Raw genomic sequence first — 26,940 nt, forward strand, 5'->3', positions numbered from 1 at the left:
TTTGTTCTGTTTCTTTATTCCAGACAGACTGGATGATGAGATCAGATCTCTGTGTGGAGCACTGATTGTTTCAGACTTTTTGTGCAAACAAACACCTCACTGGATTATTACAATTAATGGCAAAATAATTGGGAATTGAGGTCTTAGTTTTGGTATCAAAATATGTAATTTCCATACCAAAACTACATATTTTACAATCACCATTATTTAGATTGATCATAAACACAGCTAAAAAGCTTTCTACCACTGTGACCATCCTTCACAAAACTAATATCTACCACAGTTTTATCATAGGTAAAATGTAAAATGTTTCAATACAAGCATTTCAGTCAAATGGAATTCATGCAATATTAAAACACCCTGAAGCAACAGTTTAGAATCAGCCCAATTCCATGGAAAAAAATGCTGATTTGGCAACCCTACATCCAACACGAGCTGCATCCAAAGCGATTTAAATACTCTGCATACTGATGCACGAAAATTATAGTGAAATGTTTGTGGGAGCAGGATTAAGAAAACAGTACCGCGCAAGGCTTTAATACAAAAACGCACACAATGAATAGCGACTGCAGAAACTAGAAAGCATATGCTGACTGCCAGACATTTTGGGCGATTTAGGAATCCCTAAAAGTCCAAAAAGAGAATATGTCTGGGGAAAAGAGGACCAGTGCTGGGGAAAGTTACAGTGCCTTGCAAAAGTATTCATACCCCTTCAATTTTTTCACATTTTGTTTTGTTGCAGCATTATGTTAAACTGCTTTAAATTAGATTTTCCCCACATCAGTTTACACTCCATACACCATAATAATGACAAAGCAAAAAACAGATTTGCAAATTTTACAAATGTATTAAAAATAAAACACTGAAATAAGTACATTGCATAAGTATTCATACCCTTAACTCAGTACATAGTTGAAGCACCTTTACAGCCTCAAGGCTTTTTGGGTATGATGTGACAAGTTTTGCACATCTGCATTTGGCAATTATCTGCCATTCTTTGCCTCACCTTTTCACCTCTCAAGCTCTGTCAGCTTGGATGGGGGCTGGCAGATATTTTCTAGAGTCCTAGTTGTTCCAATCGTCTTCCATTATGGATAATGCTTCTGTGAACCTTCAATGCAGCAGATTTTTTTTCTGAACTCTTCCCTAGCTCATTACCTTAATGCAAGTCTGTCACTGAGCTGTACAGGCAGTTATCTTGACCTCAGGACTTGGTTTTTGCTCTGATATAAATTTTCAGCTGTTAGACCTTTTCTGAGAGGTGTGTGCCTTTCTAAATCATACTCATTCAAATGAATTTGCCACAGTTTAACTCCACTCATTGTGTAGTAACATCTAGAAGCAATATGAATGCTCCTGAGCTAAATTTCGAGTGTCCCAGAAAAGGGTATGAATACTTATGCAACGGGATCTTTTCAGTTTTTTATTTCTAAAAAATTTGCAAAGTTGTTACAAACCTGTTTTGTGCTTTGTCATTATGGTGTATGAGATGTAGATTGATGTTGGAAAAAAAGTAATTTAAAGCAGTAAAGCATCAGTAATGCTGCAACAAAACGTCTAGGTTACGAAGGTAACCCTCGTTCCCCGAAGGAGAAACGTAACCTTCCCAACACCCTGAGGCCCCTTTTTATAAGGGGGGCCTACAGGGATGCCAGTTGTACTGAAGCATGGGTTGGGGGGGCGGAGCACATGGAATTTGTACATGTGGAAAATGAGAATAATTCAATATATCCATAAGGCTTCTTAGGGATACACGAGGGAAACAGCGGTCTCCTCTGCTGGAAATATTGAAAAGTATAGCCACAACCTGCGGGGCGAAGGAGACCCAGGCAGGATCACAGCCAAGGACTACTCCGCATCTAGCCCTGACTGCGGGGCATGGAGGACCCAGGGTTCACCGGAGGGAACATTCTGGGAGATAGCGCACGGATCCACGTGGGAATGGCGCAGCAAGCCGACACCAGCCGTCCTCCCGCTCGCCTGAAGTCTTATGTTAAAACACGGGAGGACACGGCCTCTGCGCGGAGGTTATAGAACCTAGCGAAGGGATTAGGTGTCGCCCAGCCCGCAGCTCTACCGATATCTGCTAGTGAGGCGCCATGAGCCAACGCATAGGATGAAGCAACACTCCTAGTGGAGTGGGCATGAACACCTAAGGGGCCTGGCTCTCCCTGATATAGATAAGACAGGGAGATGGCATCTACCACCCAATGAGCCAACCTCAGTTTGGGGACAGCATTCCCTTTCTGCTGAACCCCAAAGCAGATAAGCTGCTAGGTGCGCCTGAAGTGCAGAGTGATTTCATTTTCACATATTTATAGACACAACATCGCAAGGCTGGGTCTGCCTCCTCCAGGGCAGAGCTTGCAGGTTCACCACCTGATCGCGGAAAGGCGTGGTGGGAACCTTGGGCACAATAACCGGGCCGGGGTCTCAGGTTGTAACGTGAGAGCCGGGCCCGATTTCTAGACACGCTTCGCTGACAGAGAAAGGTTGTAGGTCTCCTCCCCTCTTGATGGAAGCGAGGGCAGTCAGGAGCGCTGTCTTAAATGACAGGAATTCTAGCTCGACTGAGGCCAGTGGCTCAAATGGAGCGTCCTGCGGCCCTGAAGGGCAACGGGGGGGTCCCAAGAGGGTATGAGGTGCGGTCTGGGCACCTCTGAGGGACCTCACGACCAGTGGGTGCTTACCTACTTGCTCCATCTACTGCATGTGATATGCGGCTAAGCGGCGACATATATTCTGAGAGTCGAGGGGACAGCCTGCGCTCCAACTCTCCTACAGGAAAGGAAGCACTACTGCAATCGTGTATCTCTGTGCCTCTCAGCGAGAGGAATGCCAGCAAATAGACCTCATCTCAGTGTGTAAGCCTGCCTGTGTCAAGGGAGCTCAGTACTGAGTGATAGTTTGTATCACGGCCTGTGAAAGGCCGGAGAGGTCTACGGTGTCAAACTGTGCCCTTACAGGGAGGGACTGCCGCAAGGGAATGGTTACTAAGACCTAAGTCCGGGTGGGCCATCCTTGTAGCGCAACCTACAGACTTACTCCTCGTCCTCCCTGAACTTGCACAGTGTCTGCGCAAGGAGGCTCGCTGGGGAAGGGCGTACTTGGGCCCCGGAGTCAGCTGTGTGCCAGTGTTACTCTGGCAATGGGAGGAATCGAAAGGGCGAGCGGATGTGGCTGGGCCTTACTGATATAACTCCAACTAGCTGCGTCACGGGGTGGAGTCGCCATTCTGCAGGTGGGTGGACTGCCGTAGGAGCCGACCGGCTGCACGGTTGAGTTTCCCTGCTACAAGTGAATGGTAAGTAGCAAAATCTGCCACGTTGAGCTCCATGGGAGCAGATGGGGAGGAGCTGTAAGCCTCTGTCGTACATGGCAACCCAACCCGTGGTAAGCCACGGGCTGACTTGTCGGCAATACTGCGGGAAAACGCCAGTCCGGAGTGAGCCGAGATGCCATGCCCATCATGGGACTCGATCGTGCTGAAGCGGTCTCACATGAAACAAGCTTAGCGGCAAGCGGCTAGAGCTGTCATGTGCCCCAGGAGCCTCTGATTTTGAGAGGACCGCTGTATTGTGCCTGATTAGCTCAGGGACTACAGCACTGACTGCGCACTCTTGGTAGCAAGGCGGGCCGTCTTGTGGACCGAGTCGGGCTCCCGACCGAGGAAAAGGATTCCCTCGGTTGGCCTGAAGGACCAGATGGCGGGGGTGCCGAAGCACCAGGTCCCTGTATTCGCACAACGGAACTCACGAGTGGGCTGGTAAGGCACCAGTCGAAGAGACGGTTGAAGACGCGAATTCCTGTCTGCCGAAGAGGGGACAGGGGAGCTCCCATGGCCTAAAGAAGGCAGGAAGGAGGGGGACTAGCCAAATGGAAGTACCTCGCGCTGAAGTGCTCGATCCCCGGGGCAGACCGCAGAAGGGGTGTGCGCCGGGGAAAGATTGAGACGCGACAGCGGGTGCCCTTCAGGCAGATGGCTGCGACCCAGCCCTGGAGACGGAAACATACTTGTATGTGCGTCGTCGTGAGCATGTGTGCCGACAGCCTAAGAAGGGATCGGAACAGAGCTCCATCCAGGGCGGATGTTAACCCACCACTCTAACTGGACACGTGAAGTCGGGACTCTTGTCAAATCCTGACCTCGTCCCGGCTGGAGGGACAGGCTGGATCACGTCCTTCGCCAGTAGGAACGCGACCTCCGCAGGCAGAACAGAGGCACGCCTGCCGAATAAAGGATGTAAGGGGTACCTCTGAGTCTGGGCGGACGCCTGGAGCCGGGCCGTACCGTCCGTATTAACCAGTGTAGTGGTATCAAGGGAACGTTGACTGACGTGACCGTGGTGGGGCAGCCTAGGGAAAGACAGGGAAGGAGACAAAACCCAGAAGGATGAACGTCCTGGAGAAGTGTCTAACTGCACTAAGCAGTGCTTACCTTCTTCCCTGGTTCCCGCGCTGGCGACATCCGGTCCCGAGTCTGGTTCCGAGGAGTGGAAGTGCTGCTCAGGAAGGAAACTCGGGGCCGGGGCCCCAGAGGTGAGAAAGTCGGGTCTTTCTGTGATTTCAAATGAACGGCTAAGTCCCGCTTCCAGCGGGAGTGCAGACAGAGTAGCTCTCTCCACCTCCGGGGTGCTCGCATCAGGGACGCTTCGAAGCTCGCCTGCGAGGGTCTTCCCTCGCAGGACCCTGAGAGGCGAGCGGCGTCCCTCTCCCACGGGCAGCTCGACGTCGGCTGCGAGCCTGGATCGTGTGGCTCAGCAGGGGACGGAGCTGCGGGGGGACGCCCTCGGCGACGGGCAGGCGGAGGCGGGGGCCCAGGCGGCGGAATGGTAACTTCGCGGCGGGGCAGGATATGTTGGATGGCCTCCGTCTGCCTCTGAACCATTGGAGCGCCAAAGGAGACGCCCAGCCCGAATGACGGGGAGGCGTACTGCTCTGGCATCTCGACGGGGTATGCTGATGGGCGGAGGATCGCAGGCTTTTGGGGCCGGCGGTACGTTCGACGCCGCTGAGCAAAACCCTTCACGGTGTCGCCGAATAGGCCGCTCTGGGGGATGGGAGAGTCGAGAAAGCGAACTTTGTCGGCCTCCGCCATCTGGGCCAGAGTCAGCCATAGGTGGCGTTCCTGGACCACGCAGGTGGACATCACCTGACCAAGGGGACGCGCCGCGACTTTAGCAGAGTTCTTCAAATACCCCCTGGTCAGGACCACTCTCGTGCAGGCTTTTAAGTGCCTGCGCCTGGTACACTTGCAGTGTTGCCATGGCATGCAGGGCGGTGGCAGCGTGTCGGGCGGCGCGGAAGGCCCAGCCGATGAGGGCGGAAGAAAATTCACACACCCTGGAAGGGAGACGCGGAGGGCCCCACCAGGCGGCCACGCCCCGCGGGCAAAGGTGCACCGCGATGGCGTGCTCGACCCGGGGGACCGCCACGTACCCCTTGGCTGCCCCGCCATCGAGAGTGGCGAGGGGAGAGGAGCTGGAGTGCGCTTCAAATGAATAGGGAGCGCGCCATCGATTTTGTCAGCTCCACATGCATGTCCGGTCAGAACGGGACCGGGGGGGGAGCGCGGCGCTGCCGCCGGTGCCCCCCCCAGGAACCAGTCGTCCAACCTAGAAGGATCGGCCGGAGGCTCCTGGGGAACCTCCAAACCGATCCCCCCCTTCAGCGTGGCCATGGTCATGCTTTCACCGCATGAACCATTCGTGAGCGCCACGCCAGCGTGCTCAAAGCCTAAACACGTGAGGCAGCGCTCATGTCCGTCTGCTGAGGAGAGGAAACTACCACACCCAGAAACGCACGGCCGAAAAGACATTCTGAAAAGAACGTCTGAAACGGCCGCTAGAAATTGCTCTTTTGTGATCCTGGTTGCCCAGGGAGGCGCCGCGGGGCAACCGTGCACTCGCCGGGGCTGCTCGCTGGAAATGCAAAGGCTTTATATGGCCGTGAAAACGGCCGCCCGCAGGATCACGCTGGCGGCTGCCAAACAATGCTCTTTCTGTGAAACACTCTTTTAGTTTTGGCAGCGCACCAGCAGGAGGGAGCATGAACTCTGAAGAACTCTTCTTGAAGTCTTATCAGCTGTTTAGAGGCTCGACACATCGGCTCTGAAAGCAAAAGTCTGACTGAGTGGTGCGCGTCCACTCGCCAGTTTTCAATTGGCCTTTTTAATGAGGCTCAGAGATGATCGGTCTCTCAGGCGAGATCCCAATGTAACGTCGAAGTGATTCGACTGAAGGGGTAACAAAATGTGAAAAAAAATGAAGGGGTATGAATACTTTTGCAAGGCACTGTACTTTTAAAAGTAATGCATTACAATACTGCGTTTTATAATTAACTAATTACATTACTTAGTTACTTTATATGAAAAGTATTTCGTTGCATTACTTTTGTATTACTTTTTAAATTTGGACAGGGCTTGCTTGTTTGTTTTTAATATAAAAAGTTCAGTTTTTAGCAAATGTAAAAGCCTTTTCATACCAAAAGCCTCAGGAAAAGTAAATTCAGGTTTGTTCAAATTAAGCACAAATGTTAATCTAATCTAAAGTAAGTTTTGCTTATTAATATGGTTAAATTGGATCAACAAATGCCAGCAGCAAAGAAATTGGTTAATAAAATGGAATTAAATACATAAAGAAAACAAAAGTAACTGCCGTTACATTTTTTAAAAGTAACTCAGATATTTTCTTGTAAATAAACAAGTAATGCGTTACTTTACTAGTTACTTGAAAAAAAGTAATCTGATTACGTAACTCGCGTTACTTGTAATGCGTTACCCCCAACACTGAAGACAATGTATGGTCACCCTAGGATAATACATTTTGACATTTAACTTTCTGAAAATTTACACAATCATGCCCTTTTAGAGCCATTGCATAATGCAATTAACTAAGATGGCAATTAAATGTAAAAGAGCCAACAGAGATTGTGTACACATTACTTCATAGATCAAATCTGTGATTTTACTTCATTGTGTTCACAACATGACAACAGCAGATAACACAGCATGATTTTATGATGCACAAAAGGCAGGTTGTATAAGTGAGACAAACACCTTTAGGTTTACAGTGTGCGTTTAACAGAGTAAAGTTCACCCTGCAAAGGTGTGTGTCTATTTGCAAGTGTTTATAGCAGGTATGAACAGATGGAGAGGTCTGACAATGCCTGTATGGCTGTTAGAACAGTATGTCTAAAAAACAGCTTTTCTACTACGGTACATTGAGCATCATCAGATGTGTGTGTTTGAATGAGGGACATGTGAACGGCATCAAACTCACCGTGAAGAACTCTCGCAGCCAGTCTCCTTCAATCTCACCCACCTGGGGACAACAACCAGATTTCCCTGTTAGGCCACTTTTATAATAATAACAACATGGTCAGATTAACCTCCGCTGTGAGCTTTAAACTGCACCATGGATTAGATTTACTGGATAAAGGATTTCCGCAGCACATTCAGTAACACTGAAGTGAGACAGTGTGCATTCAATTTTGACATTATCAAACCATTTATAGGCAACATGATTATGTCCAGTGATAATAACAAGTGCTTCCATCAAGATTACTTCCATTTTAAATGGATAAATATCTCTCTATAAACTAGACAGATAGATAAATAATACATAAAATATACTTATACAGGACAGATTGTACATTAGATGTGTGTTTCGCACTTTGCACATTCAGTTTGTATTTCACAGTTGAAACGTAAATATTATAAAACAATTAAGCAGCTGTATATGTGATATTTATCAAGAAGAGTACGTCCCTTCAACTTTTATCCTATTGCTAAACTGCAAAAGAAAAACGGATCTACACAATGTCGTCTCAAATACAATATACAAAGGTGACTGTATATGCAGTCAACATATGCTGCCAAAAGAACAGATGTTTAACTGCATCCTAAAACTCATAAATAAGCCATTGTGTGTTTGAAAAGATGCACAAAGATACAAAAGAAAAGCATCAACATAAAAAACTGAATGAATAATATATGAAAAACTGAAAGCAACAACTATTTAAAGTAAGTATGTGCATGTGTGGTGGAAAACGTTGATCAAATGTTTGTTAAACCATTCTCTGAAGCATTGGCTTTGAGAAGCAGGTTTTAAACACAATCATAATCTGGTCAGATATGATACTTGAAAAGCATCTTTGAAAAGTAAAGGTAAAACAAAAATGGAAGCCCACTTTTGCCACTGAATAAAACATAAAACAATTGTGACTTGTGAAATCTCACAATACTGACTTTTTTTCCCGCAATTGCGAATTTATATTTCTCAATTCTGTCTTTTTCCATTAGAATTAGACCTTATAACTTGCAACTGTGAATTAATTTTTTACAATTCTGAGAAAATAAGTCAGAATTTCATAATTTAGAATTTATGTATTCTAATTCTGACTTTATAACATGAAAATGTGAGTTTATATCACAAAATTCTGAGAAAAAAAACGGAATTGTTAGAAAAAAGCCAAATTGCGAAATATAAACATGCAATTGCAAGAAAAGATGTCAGAATTTTTCAGAATAAATATGTTTATATCACACAACTCTAATTAAAATTACAACTGTTAAAAGAAAAGTCCGAATTATGAGAAAAAAATTCAAAATTTCTGCAAGCAGAAAGTCAGATTTAAGGGGAAAAAAGTGAAATTGTGAAATATAAACTTGCAATTGCAAGAAAAAAAGTCAGAATTTCCAGTTTATATCTCACAATTTTTGACTTTATAACTCATAAATACAAGTTTACATTACACAACTTTAAAACAAATTACAATTGCGAAAAGAAAAGTCCGAATTGTGAGAGAGAAGTCAAATTTCGAGATATAAACGTGCAATTGTGAGGAAAAAAAAGTCCAAATTTTGAGTTTATATCTTGCAATTCTGACTTTATAACTCATAATTTTGAGTTTATATCGCAAGTCTGAAAAAAAAAAAACTGAATTGTGAGTAGAAAGTCAGAATTATGGGAAAAAAGTGAAACTGCAAAATACAAACTTGCAACTGCAAGAAAAAAGGCAAAATTTCCAGTTTATATCTCACAATTCTGACTTTATAACTCATAAATGTGAGTTTATATCACATAATTCTGACTTTATAACTCGTAAATACAAGTTTATATCACACACAACTCTAATAAAAATTACAACTGTGAAAAGAAAAGTCAGAATTGTGAGGAAAAAATTCAAATGGTAAGATACAAACTTACAATTGCGTGAAAAGTCACATTTTTGAATTTGTATCTCACAATTCTGACTTTATAACTTTATATCAAAATTTTGAGACAAAAAGTCTCAATTGCAAGATTTGTGGAAGAAAATTCAGATTTGTAAGATAAAAAGTTGCAAATACCTTGTTTTATTTGTTTAATTCAGTGGCAGAAATATCAGTATCATAAACAATGTGCTGCAGGTTTATTTTAAGACAATAACTATGCATGAAATTAAAGTGGAAGAGATTGGACTGATTTATAGGCTGATATTTTAGTATATTGCCCTGGCTGAGAGGCTTGAACAAACAGATCAATGTTTTACCAGAGCCACAGTGTTACACTTTTCAGTGAAATCAACCTACAAATGGTTTTGGGATAGCTGAGTATTTTGTAAACAATTACACACTTTAACTATAACCTGATAATAATTACTTGCGCTTTTAACCTTTTCATTTTATTAATAAAAAAACTGTGGTCCATTTCAAAATAATTACAAGATAATGTCTTTCATTTAAATAATTTTGAGAAATTTTTTTATGAAGACATTTGTGATGAAAACTGGAGCAAACATTGTTCTGATAGTCAAGATTATGATTATGCAAGACTTGTTTGAGGAAGTCTCCAATGAATGGAGCAGTGCATCTGTGTACATCTGAAGATCTGTGTCCTGCCACTGCAGGTCATGCATAGCCGAAATGCTTGCTATTTGAGTGAGCAGGCAAAGGAATTAAGATTGACCTGACAAAGCCTGAAAGCCAGCAAGCATGTAGCGCTAGAATGTGATGTGCGTGCAGGAAAAAGCTTAGATATTTCAGTTATGAGGGTGGAGAGTGAGAACTTTGTTCTTTGATTTATTTCCAATGTGTGATATCTCTTAAAGGTATTTCAAGCAGTCCCTGGTGAAAAAGAAGCTCATTTTAGAATACTTTTAAAAGAGTATTTAACAGGGAAATAATATACTTAAGTGCAAACTGAATGCAATGTTTTCAGAAATGCTCTTAAAGGATTAGTTTACTTCCAGAATTAAAATGTCCTGTTAATTTACTTTCCCCATATCATCCAAAATGTTCATGACTTTCTTTCTTCAGTCGAAGAGAAATTAGGGATTCTGAGGAAAGCATTCTATAGGAGTCAAGTTGAAGGTCCAAATTGCAGTTTCAATGCAGCTTCAAAGGGCTCTACACAATCCCAGATGAGGAATAAAAGTCTTATCTAGTGAAACGATAGGTCATTTTCTAAAAAATACAAATTTATATACTTTTTAACTATAAACGCACATCTTGCACTAGCTCTGCAATGTGCATGCACATCTTCTTGCATTGTGTAATCACATTGGAAAGGTCACAAACGGTTAGTTATTCATCTGAGTACTTCCTTTGGTTCAAAAAAGGTAGGGTACTGCGAAAAACATCTTCAAAATCGACATTGTTGTTTTACCATTTTTTGTAAAGGGGGTTTGACTTTCTTTGCATGCTTGCTTTATAAACATTGGTTCAATACTTCAGTGACAACGTAATGCGTGTAGTCGAGCTACTGCAAGATGAGCATTTGTGGTTAAAAAGTATATAAATTTACATTTTTTTTAAATGACTGATCATTTTACTAGATAAGACCCTTATTTCTTGGTTGGAATCGTGTGGAGCCCTTTGAAGATGCTTTGAAACGGCAATTCAACACGTTGGCCACCATTGAAGTCCACTATATTGAGAAAAATCCTGGAATGTTTTCCTTAAAAACCTTAAAGGAGAAGTTTTATTTCCAGATAATTTACTCCAAGATGTTCATGTCTTTCTTTCTTCAGTCGTAAAGAAGTAATGTTTTTTGAGGCAAACATTCCAGGATTTCTCTCCAAATACACTTAAAAATAAAGGTGCTTCACGATGCCATAGAAGAACCTTTTAGTCTAAGTGGTTCCATAAAGAACCTTTAACATCTGAAGAACCTTTCTGTTTCACAAAAGGTTCTTTTTTGGCAAATAAGGTTCTTCAGATTATAAAAAGGTAAGAAAGATATGGTTGTTTAAAGAACCTTTGACTGAATGGTTCTTTGTGGCACCAAAAATGGTTCTTCTATGGCATCGCTTGAAGAACCCTTTGAAGCAGTGTAGTGGACTTCTATGGCGCCCATGAGTTTGAACTTCCAAAATGCATTTTTAAATGGCTTTAAACGATCTTCCAAAGAACAAGGGTCTTATCTATCAAAACAATCAGTTATATTCTAAAAAAAAAAGACAATTTATATACTTTTAAACCTGAAATGCACGTCTTGTCTAGCTCTGCGTTAACTCTGTGTATTTCAGTTCAAGACAGTTAGGGTATGTCGAAAAACTCCCATCTCATTTTCTCCTCCAACTTCAAAATCGTCCTACATCGCCGCAGAAGTACCAACCCAGTGTTTACAAAGTGAACGTGCAAGAAGGGTCAAACACTCTTTACAAAAAAAAGAATAAAACAGCGATTTTACCCTAACTGTATTGACCCGGATTAGACAGAGTATGCCTGTACATCACAAAGTTAGACAAGACGAGCATTTAAAGTTAAAAAGCATATAAACTGTCAATCGATTTTAGAAAATCACCAATCGTTTCGCTAGATAAGACACTTCTTCCTCGGCTGGGATCATTTAGAGCCCTTTGAAGCTGCATTTAAACTGTATTTTGGACGTTCAAACTCGCGGGCACCATAGAAGTCCTCTATATAGAGAGAAATTGTGAAATGTTTTCCTCAAGAAATGAGTGAAGAAAGAAAAATTAACATCTTGGATGACAAGGGAGTGAGTAAATTATCTGTACATTTCTGCTCTGTAAGTGAACTTCTCCTTTAATTACTTTTCAACAGAGGAAAGAAAGACATGAACAGAACTTCTTGATAAATTACTCACCCAAGAGGATGACAGTAATAAATCTTAAATTTATATAAATGCAGCCAAACTTGCATAAGCATAATTTAAAGAGCGTCCCAATTCGTTGTGTAACTGCAGATTGTTAAATAATGAAGGTCATAAATAATAAAGACTAACTATTCAAAGGATAAGTATGCATAAGATGTAGTAAATAAAACTGTTAAAAAAAAAAACTAGCCACAGAATGACTAAATGTTACACAACATATTCAAAGATATCTCTATCCACTTCCTAATAACGCTGGTTGCTACAAAACAGGCTTTATCAGTGTCACAGTTGTGTGCCCTTGTGGTCTGCTACACTTTAAACCACAAGTGTAAAATTTACTTCACTCCTCTTGTCACTTCAAAGCAGAGCAGTAAGGTAAAGGACAGGACCTCGATTGAGAACTGTGACAGAGAGCAGACCACTGCCGGTCTGCCTGCTGTCTGACTAAAACAGGCTACATATGGCACGGTTTCTTTTGTTTTTGTGTCTCTTTCATGCAATGACCACTTGAAAGAGTGCAAACACTGACCACTCCCTTCCAGAGCCTGTCAAGCATGCGGTGAAACCAGGTCAAGAGAATTTGACTGCACGCTCAGTGAAAGAATCGGAGGATCACATTGACTCGTAGTGAATTTGACAAGGCCTAGAATAGAACTGCATCTGATGCGACTTTGTTACTTTGATCTTATAAAGACCTTTTATGGACTGTCGCTCACATGCCCTCTATCTTTGTGTTCTTAGTTCCACTGAATTTGAAGGGTGGGGAGGCCAATGGAAACTTCCTTCATCTCATCTCTCAAGAGGATTTCCCAAATTTGCAATGCATCATTTCCTGTTGCCAGCTTCAGCCCGTGCAAGCATTCGATTAAAATAGCACAGAAGAACTAAGTTCATTGACTTGGCGTGCTTTTAGATGGCAGGTAAACACTGCGGTGTCTTACAGGGGACACTGTCGGAGGGACAAGATATTTTTAACCAGCTCTGATGAAGTGCTGATAAAGAGTTCATCAGATACGCTTGCACCTGAGCATGCAGTTATTCCATCACAAACTGTATGATTTGGTCTAACATGCATGCAATGCATTTGCCGAAACACTTGTTGCATTACAAAAACGTGCTGACTGAGGAGTCTTTAGCCTCTAACATATTTCACGCAAGAATGTGAGAACAGAATTGTTGCAATTCAAAACAGTTGTCATTGATGTATTGACTTTAACTTGTTTGGCAAGATTCTCATGATCTGCCTTGAAAGAACAAGAAAATACAAGGTAATTAATGCTAATGCACTGTAGCGCAGTTAAAGTGCCCTAGGAATTGCAGTCATACATTTTCTAGACCAAATATGATAGCACATGCTATTTTTGTGTGAATAATAAAATAAAACATCAAGAGATGTTTGGTTTTTAAAAAAAATAATTATTACGCATGAACAAAATCATGAAATTAAGGTTTTATTTTGTACTGTGGAATTATCATTTTACTGCAATACACAAAAATAATATTTTACAAATTTAAGCATACATCATGACAATATTTCCTGCACAAGATATAATATACGCTGAAAAAAAGTGCTTTGCACCCTCAAATTTTTGTATATATATTTTTTGTAAAATATATTAACATTATATTTATATTTTTTGTAAAATAAGCTACCATTCAAAAGTTTTTGAACTGTAAAACTTTTAATTAACTTTTAAAGAAGTCTCTTCTGCTCACCGAGCCTGCATTTATTTGATCCAAAGTTCAGCAAAAACAGTTCAATTTTGAAATAATTTTAATATTTAAAATAACTGTTCTCTATTTGAATATATTTCAGTATTTTATTCTTGTGACCAAAGCTAAATTTTCAGCATCATTACTACAGTCTTCAGTGTCACATGATCCTTCAGAAATCATTTATTAATATTATTATTATTATCAATATTTAAAACAGTTGAGTACATTTTTTTCAGGATTCTTTGACAAACAGAACGATCCAAAGATCAGCATTTATCTGAAATAAAAAGCTTTTTTAATACACTATACTATTCAAAAGCTTGGATTTTTTGTTTGTTTTTTTGGGAATAAATTATAGAAAGTAATACTTTTATTCAGCAATTATATTTATTTATAATGTTAAAAAAGACCTATTTCAGATAAATGCTGTTCTTTTGAACTTTTATATTTATCAAAGAAACCTGAAAACCGGTTTTCAACATAAAAATAATAAATGTTTTTTAACTGTAAATCAGAATATTAGAATGATTTCTGAAGAATCATGTGACTGGAGTAATGGTGCTAAAATGTCTGCTTTGAAACCAAAGAAATGAATTACATTTTAAAATATATTCAAATGGAAATGAGTTATTTTAAATAGTAAACATATTTCAAAATTGGTCTGGTCTTGCTGTAATTTGAATCAAATAAATGCAGGCTTGGTAAGCAAAAAAGACAACAACAAAAAAACATCACAAATCTTACTGTTCACAAACTTTTTACTGGTAGAGTATTTTTTCCTTTTTATTTTTTGGACTTTGGGTTGAATTACCAGGCCTCAGTGGATCAGAGAAATCATTAGCATCAATGGTTTTTAGTCACTATGCTTTTCGGAAATGCATTCCAGGACATTTCAACATTTTCTGTGAGATTCACCCCAAATGTTATCACCTCAATAAACATGATGAATCATAGCCAAACACTCTAAACTCAAGGACGTTTCAAAACTTGACAGGTCTGGTAAACCCTTCTTGTGGATAGGGAAAATTCTAACCATTTTTGGAAGTCTGCAGCAACATTTATACCGACCTATTCGAAAAAGAAGCGAGGAAGGGTTGAAGTCCTTTGGGAAAAGATATTCATCTGTTTACAGTCACAATGGACTGTGACATGTGCTTTTTCTCAGCCAAACATGGCCGCAGGAAACTGGGTACGGAGCCAAATTTCCACTTGTAGCTTCAGTCCCCCGTACGCACAATGAAGCAAATGCTCTAACAAATACGACTAAAACACAACTCCGGAAAATGCACAGTATGAGGGAAAATTAACTCTACAGCAAGATTTGAACTAGATTTTTATTTTAGGAATAAAGTGAGTGGTCCAAAAAAAACGTTAAGTTAAAAACCTGATGAAGATACTGACCTAAAAGTTCTATCCAATGTAAAACTCTCTAACTGTTGCATGACATATTATAAAAAATAATATATAAGTCTAACTGTGTATGGTTTTCCTTGTATATCACAGCACCTGATGCTAGCATTAAACTTAACAGTCCATTGTTTTATCACCAAAATGTTCACTGTCAACTTACATTTGTGGACATTTTTTGTGTTTTAAAGCTATCATGGATCCCTAAAAGTCAACTGAGCAAGTAGTGATTCAACAGAGAGTAGTATTAACTAACATCGACTAGTTTCATTAGTTAGGCTAGTCACTAATGGAATATGGACTCTAATGAAATTAGTCAGCGTTAGTTGATACTAGTCTCTATTGCATCTAGTACTTAAAGTACCACTAGAATGAGAACCAGTACATAATAAAATGGGTATATCTAGCAGTTTTAAAGAATGTATCAGCTTGTCATTAACTGATAACCTGTATTGTTTTAGTATTATTGGGATACTTTTATTTTTAAGTTTTAGTATTTTTGTTATTATTTTATTTAAAATGTTTTTTCAAAGAAGTCTGTCCTGCTCACCAAGCCTGCATTTATATGATCCAAAATACAGCAAAAACTGTAAAAATTTAACTATTTAAAATACCTGTTTTCTATTCGAATATTTTTAAAATGTAGTTTATTCTTGTGATTTCAAAGCTGAATTTTTAGCATCATTACTCGTAACATGATCCTTCAGAAATCATTCTAATATTCTGATTTGCTGCTCAAAAAAGATTTATTATTGTTTTGTTGAAAACAGCTGAGTAGATTTTTTCAGAAAGAACAGAAAGTTCAGAAAAACAGCATTTATCTGAAATAGAAATCTTAATTTTATAAGATTTATAAATTACATTATAAATGTCTTTATTATCACTTGTGATCAATTTAAAGCATCCTTGCTAAATAAAAGTATTAATTTCTATGATGTATTTTCCCAAGAATAAATAAATTATACTGACACGCTTTTGAATGGTACAGTGTATATTGTTACAAAAGCTTTTTATTTCAGATAAAAACTGACCTTTGGATCTTTCTATTCATCAAAGAATCTTGAAAAGCATGTACTCAACTGTTTTAAATGTTAATAATAATAATAATAATAAATGTTTCTTGAACAGCAAATCAGCTTAGAATGAGTTCTGAAGGATCATGTGACACTGAAGACTGGAGTAATGATGCTGAAAATTCAGCTTTGGTCACAGGAATAAATTACATTTTAAAATATATTTAATTAGAAAACAGATCTTTTAAATAAATATTTCAAAATATGTCTGTTTTGCTTGGTTTGGATCAAATAAATGCAGGCTTGGTGCAGCAGAAGAGACTTCTTAAAAAACATTAAAAATCTTACTGTTCAAAAACTTTTGACTGGTAGTGTATATATATGTCTACCGTATTTAGTTTTTATTCATTTTTATTTAAGGTTTAGTTTCAGTTATTTTAGTTTTTAAACTAAACAAAACTGAGAAATGCTGCCTTGGCAACAAGTTTAAACAAGTTCATTTTATATATATTTAAGTTGAGCATAAATGTTTTTGGTGGCTTTAGGTTTAGCAACTATAAAAGCCCTGCTGACATACTATTACTATTCAAAAACACTACTTATTCACAAACATTCTTATTTTAGATGTCCATAACGAATATGTTTTTGATGGTTGTAGTTTCAGTAACTATAAACCCTGCTGCCAACATTAGGCTAGTATTCACAAGCATGTTTTGTTTTTCTCTTCAGTATCGACCAACATCATCTGTCTTAATTTAGACGTCCATTACTGCAGGACAGAGTGTTTAGTAGTACCCTATATAGTACAGCAGCAACTCAGCTCCCCAGTTTCGCGGTAGCGCTTTGAAAAATCTCACAACTGACTGTCGGTTTCCTGTTTTATTTGAATACACACACAGGCCGGTAGCGCGGTGTGTGATAGGTCGTTAGACCTGTGGGGAGGTGCTGTCAGAGAGCACACCGTGAATGGGAGAGGATATCACTCTAGACTGGGGACTCGAGTGCGAGAAAGGCCCAGTGGAGCGAAGAAAACCTCAAGTGTTTCTCACTGCAGCACCTACAGCATGGAGGAACGGTCCAGCTCATAAAGGAAAAGCGTCGGGGCCACTGGCGCAGGACGCGTTCTTGCGTTCAAAAACAGCAAGACGCGGCGTAACGGAACGCAGACGCGTTTTAAAAGTTGAACTTCTGATAATTAAAAGTTAACTTAAAGACGAGACACACAAAGCTGGAAAATCAACGGGACGGGCAATGATGTTATTCTAGTGCGTGTTTACTTTAAAATAATATTGATAAAAATAAAACAGCGCAGAATGACGCAAGAAGGCGTCCCTTAACGGCGTCTTAGATTATAACAATGATTGAGTTGTGAAATAATACAGGTTCAAATGTACAAAGTGAGCGCTTTTTATAAACGACAGGCATTCAAAAGGGTGTTTTGGCCTACCTATATTCATATAACGACTATTTTATAGGTGTAAGAATAGGGTTAACTGTTACCTAAGAAATACAGGTAGCGTTCAGAGCAGGTTAACGTTATCTAGCGGCCAATTGCGTTCAGTTGCAAAAGAAGCAGTTGTGAAATAACGAAAGCCTGCGCGTTACTGCGCATATTCCATCTGAAAAATAAGGGATTAAACAGAGGCTACTTACATTGTCAAACAGTGATCCAACGTTTGCAGTGACTAGTAAGACGTCCGTGTACATCTCCATGATAAGAAGCGAGCTGGAGAAAAAAAGTCTAATCTGACGAAGGAAATCCCACTCGCAGCTCTTTGGTGGAAGAATAACAAACGGTTTACAGATAAGATTAGAAAAGTCTAGCTATCGCGCCCTGAAGACAGAGAGCCCACGAGAGCGACGCTCGCATCTCCAGTCCTGCTGTCATGAGGAAACCTTCAAGTTCACGGCGCGTCGCTTCTTCAGTTGCTCGGCGGTGAACACGGAGGGATTTCTCCTCCTGTCCGCATGATAATTGGACTAGGTTTCTAAGCTGAATTAAGCCAGCGTCGAAGCATCTGTAGCCTCGGAGTTCCTGCCGTGCCAGACTAAACCCAACTAGTTGCGCTGTCAGTGTTATGTTAGACGTCAAGCTCCGCCCTGCACATGTAGTACTGTGAGCTACTGTACAAACGCAAAGCGTCAAAGTTTCCGTGTGTCATTCAGACTAAGGCGACGCAAATGTATTTAGGCCTTTTGTACTTACTGAGCTTGTGTCAGGTTACATACTGTATACACACACAAAAAGCACATATGCTGTTTTTATTTTTGCTTTATAACGCTGAATTAACCAGGTTTTAATAGTGCAGAATATTATTTTTTATTACATATTTTTTTAGTGCCATAACTTTTTATTATTGTTATTTAATATTCTCTTAAAGGGATAGTTCACCAAAAATTAATTACTCACCCGCCTCATGTAGTTCCACCCCCCAATTAATTCTTCTGCTGTGCAAATACATCTTTACCACTTTACATTTTAACAAAATGTAAAATTGCAGTTTCTATGCTTTTGTTTATAGTTGGAATTTCTGTATGTCGGTACTGCCATCTTAAAAGTAGGGGTGTGAATCTTCACAATTACAATTCTTAACATTTTCTTAATTACGATTTTCATTATCAATTAAAAATCACGATTCGTCACATTCTCAGAGTTCAATATTACTGCACATGGCTACATTTGTAAATTTTATATCAAATTTGTTTTGTGCAAAATGCACTTTATTTTTTTTTATTATATAAGCAGGCTACTTTTTAAAACAATTACTTATCTAAAAGTGTTCTTTAAGTATTCAGAAGTTTACAGACAATTGTTTTTCTTTTTTCCTCAGCACTATTGCCTTTTGATTATTACTAATGAGATTATAGACAGTGGCAGCTTTAACAGGCTGCATTCAAACTAATGCACAGATCTATTTCGATCTATGCCCTGCTCTGAAAACATAACTGACTGTGTGTACATTAATTTCGTATAAAAGTATTCGAAAAAGCAAGTGCATGTAACCACAGCTGCAATCAAGCTTTAGGACGAAAAACACAAATCGTACAAGAAAATCTGTCAGTGCATACGTTTTGTGCATCTAATAGTGCTGCATTCCAAACGGCATAAATTAAAGTATATCTTAAGTAAACACGACAGGTGGAAGCACACACTGTCAGGCAATGTGCACGAGTCTCACAGAACAAATTCTGTGCAATGAAGCCGCTGCGTCTCTAGCGTCTCTATATGCAAGAAAAGAAACACGCTCAGAATCGATTCTGAAATATTTAGAATTCTGTAAGAGAGAATCAGGATGCATGTTCCAAACCCTTAAGACATTCATCTTTGGAACACAAATGAAGATATTTTTGATGAAATACGAGAGCTTTCTGACCCTGCATAGACAGCAATGCAACTGACACGTTCAAGACCCAGAAAGATAGAAAGGACATAGTTAAAATAGTCCATGTGACATCAGTGGTTCAACCTTAACTTTATGAAGCTACAAGAATAATTTGTGCATGATTCTCTTACATGTCAGTCTGCGCCATGCGTTCACTAGAGTACCACAACATGCTATTTAAGGCTATGTTTACACTAGTGCGTTTTGGTTTTAAAACACAATCTTTGCTATGGCTACGCCTGCCGTTTACACTACTCTGGCGTTTTCAACCCTCGAAAACTGAGACTTTTGAAAAACTCTCCGGGGTTGAGGCCATTTACATTAGTGTTTTCAATTTAAAACAACATTTTAAAAAGAAAACGATCCTCATCTACATTGGCATTTTACTGCGTTTCAGAAACTATCTCCATCTACACTACACAACCATAAATGCATGTCACATGAGCATTCAGGCTGCATAGGTAATCAAGGATGTCTTATTTACTGTAAGAGAAGTAACCCTAATGAAATTGACTGAAATGACATTTATAGCCATACTGAAAGTAACAACAGATAGCTTACCTCAGATCTTGAAAATACATTAAAGCAAACATACGTTAAAACTGCGAACCAACAAGCATATTCCAGAACACAGATGATATCAATCAATCAGTATGTAGTTTTAATGTTAAAAAAGGTTCAATATTTATGAATTAGATTATAAACTTGCCCCCATTCACTCTGAGTATCTGACCATGTAAACAATAACATCATGCTAATTAAAATAGTCATGTGACATGCGTTTTCGGTTGTGTAGTGTGGACGGAGATCGTTTCTGAAACGCATGTATATGAGAATCGTTTTCATTTTAAAACACTGTTTCAAAACAGAAATGCACTATAGTGTAAACAGGGCCTTATATTCTTTTGAAACTTAGGGTACACTAGTGTGTTTTGCTCACATTGTTGGGTGTAATTACCAAGTAATTCATTGCAGTTATTACTTTTCCCTTGAAAAAGTAAGGGGTTACTTTTCTGCAATGTAATTAGTTACTTCTGATGTAATTGCATTAAATATGTATTAGACTATATAGAAAAAAATGGAAACAATAGTGAATTTAACATTTGCTGTACGTTTAAAGGCTAATCTTAAAATCAAGAAAATATATGCAATTTTACATGATTTATTTGAAATAATAAAAAGAGCAGTTTCATCCTTGTATTGCCTAACTGGTCAGTAATAAGTAACAAGAGACAGTAATTAGTACAGTAATCTAATTACACTGTTGAAGATGTAATTAGTAGCTAGTATTTACTTACTGAACACTGTTGGCTCAGTAATGTTAATTTTGATTTACAAAAGGTCATTGTGTGTTTAAAAGTCGACATTTAAAGTCTGTTTTTGGAGTTTGGGGATTTCAGGTCTCTAATTCAATGAGTAATTTTGTGACATGGATTATGTGAACTCTTTTGTTCGAAAGGTCAGATTTCCTCTCTCTCTCTCATGCTGGAAAACATGATCATTGGTTTCACACAAACACAAACGTTTACACATAACAAATAGACAAACCAAATATTCCTCAGTTCGACTTTTCAGTTAAATTGTTACATTGGTAATGTCAAAAATTGTATAATGTGTTTATATTTTGTTACGTAACATTGATGTATTCTTAAAGGTACACCACAATTTAAATGGCAATCGTTTTTGTCAAATAACAATGTTATATGCAGTATTCATGATATTTACAGTAAATAGTTTAATTTTTATTGTATTACCCAAAAAATAATAAGACAATGTTCAAGAGGCATCACTGTGGAAAAAAATATTTCTCAGTTTTTATTTACATTTGGACAAAAAGTGGCATGTCCAAAATTATTCATACCCTTTGCAAACTGTCACAGTCTATGGGGAAATCCAAAGTTCTATACCATTCCAAATAGTCCAAGCTGTTCTAAAGCATCCTAATTACCCTGATTCACTGGGGACAGCTGTTTTAATCAACTCAACAGGTGAAAAACAGAAGCTCTCTGCTGTTGGTTTGTGCACAGTCATAGCTAAGACAAAGGAGCTCACTGAGGACTTGCGGCTACGCATTGTGGCTGCTCACAAGTCAGGAAAGGGCTATAAGACCACATCTTAATGTTTTGAAGTTCCACTTGGCCTTGGGCACCAGTGGACATTTCAGCACGACAACGACCCAAAACACACAGCAAAAGTGGTGAAGAAATGGTTAGCAGACAAAAACATTAACGTTTTGCAGTGGCCCAGCCAGAGTCCTGACTTCAATCCTATTGAGAATCTGTGGAGGGAGCTAAAGATCAGGGTGATGGCAAGGAGACCCTCCAACCTGAAAGAGCTGGAGCTCATCGCTAAAGATGAATGGGCAAAAACACCAGTGGAAACATGCAAAAACTGGTCAGCAATTATAGGATGCGTTTGATGGCTGTAATAGCCAATAAAGGCTTTTCTATTGATTATCGAGAAGGCTATGAATAATTTTGGACATGCCACTTTTTGTGCAAATGTAAATAAAAGTAAATTATTTTTTCCACAATGATGCCTCTTGTCCATCGTCTTATTATCTTCTATGGGGGTCATCTGTGTCATTTCTAATAAAAAAAACTTGCTGGTTAAATAAAAGTGCCTTTAAGTCTGAATTTGCCAGGGGTATGAATAATTTCGGGCTCGACTGAATACTCATATTTTAGAATTTTAGTGATTTTAGGTTACACATTATTATGTCCTTTACAATAAATGCAAACAATACAACAAACAAAATGTAATTGTTTGGTCTCAGGTGAGGATTCAAAATGTATTAGTTTGATAACAATGCCATATACAATATTAATAGTATTAACAGTATCTCATCTAATATTTATTGCATCATGGCGTTAAAAAAAATCCCGCCAGCAAGATTTTGTGAAACTAAAACAAACAAAAGTAATGGATGAAAGTCGCGGCTGTTCTGCTTCTGTGCTTTCGCAGTACAACAAATTAGATAAATGAACACATCAGCTGATAATCTAGTTGGTATGATAGATTTAGAGCTGGTAAAGGTAAGGTAATTGATTAGAAACTGCCGCACGTGTTCACATGCCCGGTCTGCTCTGGCAGACATTTAATTGGGGTCATTTTGAATGATCTTCTAAAACTGATCTGGAGATCTGGAACTCATGCCAGAGTGATATTCACCAGATCCAAACACAATGATTGATTACGGCTATTATAAAGATCCTTAAATATCTAAATTGAATTCTCTGAACATGTGAAAACAATGACCATGCAGCTTGCTAGTGCACTCTGTTTCTGTTGTGGCCCATCCATCAGCTCTTTGGCTGGCTGAAGTCATTGTATGCCTTCTTGGTCTACAGGATGTTACCTAAGAGCTGGCACTTTTCAAGAGAAATGTGACCATGAAGGAAAATCTCTGTTTCGCAGGTCCGACTCTAGCCCAGCAGCAGCGGCTGGCTGAATGAATGAATGTTTATAATTCAGGTTAAGAGAATAGACTCTGGCAGAACAACTTGTCCAGTTCTCAAGTCATACGTCAATGTCTAATAACCATGTCCAGTTTTCCGTGTTTTTCAGCCTGCTCCACCTTAGCGGGCCCAGAACAGGCTTTTCACAGGAGGGCCACATCTTTCCTGTGGACCTGGGACAACATGGTCAAAGCATGGTGTATCCTTTGAGAAAAAAGCAAATGTAACTGTCATAAACTGTCATTGAGACTGAGTGAATGTGTTAAAGTTCTTTTATTTACATATGTGATATATTTATATAGTTGTACATATTGTTTCACACACTACTGTATCAGTCAGTGACGTAAAGGTGGATGTATTGGAAAGGTGCTGTTTCAGAGCATAGCAGCAGTCAAGTCACTGGCAAAATGTTGTGATAGATAAACCCCATCCTATGAACACAAACCCAATGTTCTCCAAAGAACCTTTCAGTCAACAGTTCTTAAAAGAACAATTTTTCATAGTGTGAAGAAGATATGAAAAATCTCAAGAAGCTTTTGTGGAATGGAAAGGTTCACTGCATGTTAAAGGTTCTACATGGAACCACTGATTCCAATAAAGAACCTTTTTTTTAGTGTAGCAAATAAAACATTTCATAGACACAGTAGCATAGACATGTTAAGTATCCTCCTGAGAGCCAGCAAAATGAGTTTTTTGTTTGTGTAAGATTTTGTAATGTTTTAAAATTTCTAATGACTTGAAACAAAAAAACATGAACAAAAAATAAATAAAAAACTATATATTGCATGTGTTTTGTTTTCGACATCAGGACCTAGTTGAAATATGAAGGTAAGAAGCAAGTTTATATTAACAGATGTATGGCAACTTGCAATACAAAATAAATAAGATAATAATCATCATATTTTATATGACCTTTTTTTTTTTGGCAAATTCATTTCTATTTTTTAACTTACAAAATAAATGACGCATTAAAATTAAATAATGAAAACCTATCAAATAGATCTTAACTAATAGAAATATATTAGAAATATTTCTATTTGAAATAAATGCTGTTCTTTTAATATCAGCATATTCGCATGATTTCTGAAGGATTATGTGACATTGAAGACTGGAGTAATGATGCTGAAAATTTTGCTTTGCATCACAGGAATAAATTCAATTTTTAACTAAACTGTAATAATTTTACTTTTTACTGTATTTTAAAGGTTTGGGATCAATAAGATTCTTAAAGAACTTTCTTATGCTCATCAAAGCTGTATTTGATTAAAAAAAAAATCTGAAAAAAAATTGTAATTTAGTGAAATATTATTGCAATTTAAAATAACAGTTTTTCTATTTTAAGATACCTTAAAATATAATTCATTTCTGTGATCAAATCTTGTCAATGTTGAAAACATTTGTGGGACCTGTGATACTTTTTTCAGTATTCTTTGATAAATAAAAAGTTAAAAAGAACAGTGTTTATTCAAATTAAAAATTTTGTGTTACAATATACACTATTCTTCAAAAGTTTTGGATCAGTACATTTTTTCTTTCTATTTTAAAGAATACTTTTATTCAGCAAGGATATGTTAAATTGAAAAAGAATAAAAAAGAATTGAAAAAAGAATAAAAAAGTGATAGTAGAACTTACACTGTTAGAAAATATTTCTATTTTGAATAAATGCTGTTCTTTATAACTTTTTATTTGTCAAAAAAATCAAAGAAAAAAAGCAGCACAACCGTTTCCAAAATTGACAATAAATCAGCATATCAGAATGATTTCTGAAGTGTCATGTGACACTGAAGACTGGCATAATGGCTAATAATTCAGAGCTGTGTCATAAAAAATACATTATATTTTAAAGCACATTAAACTAGGAAACAAATTTTAGGAATTGCCCAATATTTCACAATATTACTATTTTTCCTCTATTTTTGATCCAATAAATACAGCCTTGATGAGAACTCCATTTAAAAAATATTTAAAATCTTAAAAACGTACAAACCAAATGTTTTGAACGGCAAGGTACTTGACAGAGGACTAAAACAACACTACTGTAGTACTGTAAGACAGATTTTTGACCGTAACATAACTTAAATACAATATTTATTTTGCTAAAGCACATGTTTTTGTGATATTAGACATTTTGTGATGTAAAAAACAAGGAAGTTGTCGTGGCCAAACCGCCAACGTTTTGTATCTCTGAAAATGCCTAAGTCAGTTTTAAGCCTGCAAGAGGACATGTATAGATGTGTCTATAAATACATGTCATCTACAAATGAACTGCTGGATCCCAGGAGGATACTGAACTGATGATGAACTGCAAACACACTGGAGAAAGAGCACAAAAGTCAGTGAACTGGAATAAGTCCTACAAGATCAATGACTCCCTCCACACTGAGCTTTTATAGCATCTCCAGTTGAACTTCTCATGAAGCTCAGACCTACATCAGACCTTAAATGATACACTGTGATTAATCACGTTCATCACAGTGTACAGAGTACAAAGTCACTCCTACATATTGAACCCAGCAGCTGAACCAATTTACATGCTGGTATGTAGCCGTGCTATTTCAGTTCACAGCTGAGCTCTGCGCTTTAATTATATTCAATCTGTTTATTACAGACTGACTTGTCTTTAAAGCTGTAATTAGTGAAGTACCACACCACTTGTGGCCAAATGAATTTCAATTTTTGAGCACATTGATGAAGCACAATCTTAAATACATAATCACACTTTCTTGAATCAAAAAACATTGAGGGAACTCCATCGTACAGTACATGCCTCCTTGAGAGCTGATGACCTTGAGGAGAGATGCAGCTCAAGGCTAATGAATGATGATGGTTGAATGAGAAAAACTAAAAATAACCATCGAAGTTGGCGCAAGATGGCTGCGCACACCCATATAAGGGCTGATATTAAAAGCTTCACAGCTGGAGTGTTTTTTGAGAATCAGGTCACAATAAGCCAAACAAATAAAATCTTGTTTCGTCAGTGGTTGTAACCAAACATAGTCCTGAAAGGAAAGACACTTGGTACCATAGGCTGCATCTGTAATCACATACTTCCCATATAGTACTCTTCACATATAGTAGGCAAAAAATCAGTATGAGTGGTATGTCTGAATTCACAGTATTCATTAAAAAGCTGGCGAAAAGTGAATGACAGTGAAGCAATGCAACTGACGCTGCTTTATAAGTCACATGACAGTGACAACATGACGTATGTAGTACATCCAGACTTGTGGAGCAGTTGTGAAAGAATTATTTATTCAAAAGCGAGTATGTGATTTCATATGCAGCCTTTCTGTTTACAGAGCACATTGTGAAAATACTACTTTATCATTCTGCTTTATTATGAGCCCTTTAGTGTTTTAGTTTTAGAGCTAGTTAGTTGCATACAGTGTTTCCCACAATGGTATTTAAGACGTTGTTGCGCTAAAGCTTCATTTAGAGTTCAGTTTAAGACTAATGTTCTGTGTAGTGCTGTCATATTGATTAATCACATCCAAAATAAAAGTTTGTTTTTACAACATAAACTATATTGCCAAAAGTGTTGGGACACCGCCTTCTAATGAACAGGTTTGACTACAATTTCCAGGAGTATACATCTTAATGTTTAAGCATATAAAAATATTCTAGGGGATTGTGTGCTTCTAATTTTATAACAACTGTTTGACAGGACCCTTTTCTGTTCTAACATTAGAAGCACAATAAAATTAGAAGCACACAATCCCCTAGAATATCATTATATGCTTAAACATTAGGATTTGTACCCATGGAAATTACTAAAGCAGTCAAACCTGTTGATTAGATGGGGGTGTCCCAATACTTTTGGCAATATAGTGTATATGTGCGTGTGTAAATATACACACATCC

At 38.4% G+C, this 26,940-nt stretch overlaps 1 protein-coding gene across 1 annotated transcript in view; it reads right to left on the minus strand.

The window, feature by feature from the left end:
• The window catches only part of inpp5l (inositol polyphosphate-5-phosphatase L), a 46,345-nt gene extending 28,040 nt beyond the window's left edge, over nt 1–18,305 (minus strand). The window contains exons 1-2 of the mRNA XM_073819245.1: nt 17,891–18,305; nt 7,281–7,322 (exon numbers count right to left, since the gene is read on the minus strand). Coding sequence (XP_073675346.1) covers nt 7,281–7,322; nt 17,891–17,950 — 102 coding nt within the window. The 5' untranslated portion in view covers nt 17,951–18,305. The remainder of the gene's footprint in view (nt 1–7,280; nt 7,323–17,890) is intronic.
• Between the last annotated feature and the right edge of the window lie 8,635 nt (nt 18,306–26,940).

This window comes from Garra rufa, chromosome 15 (genome assembly GCF_049309525.1).
Source record: "Garra rufa chromosome 15, GarRuf1.0, whole genome shotgun sequence".
Lineage (NCBI taxonomy): Eukaryota > Metazoa > Chordata > Actinopteri > Cypriniformes > Cyprinidae > Garra > Garra rufa.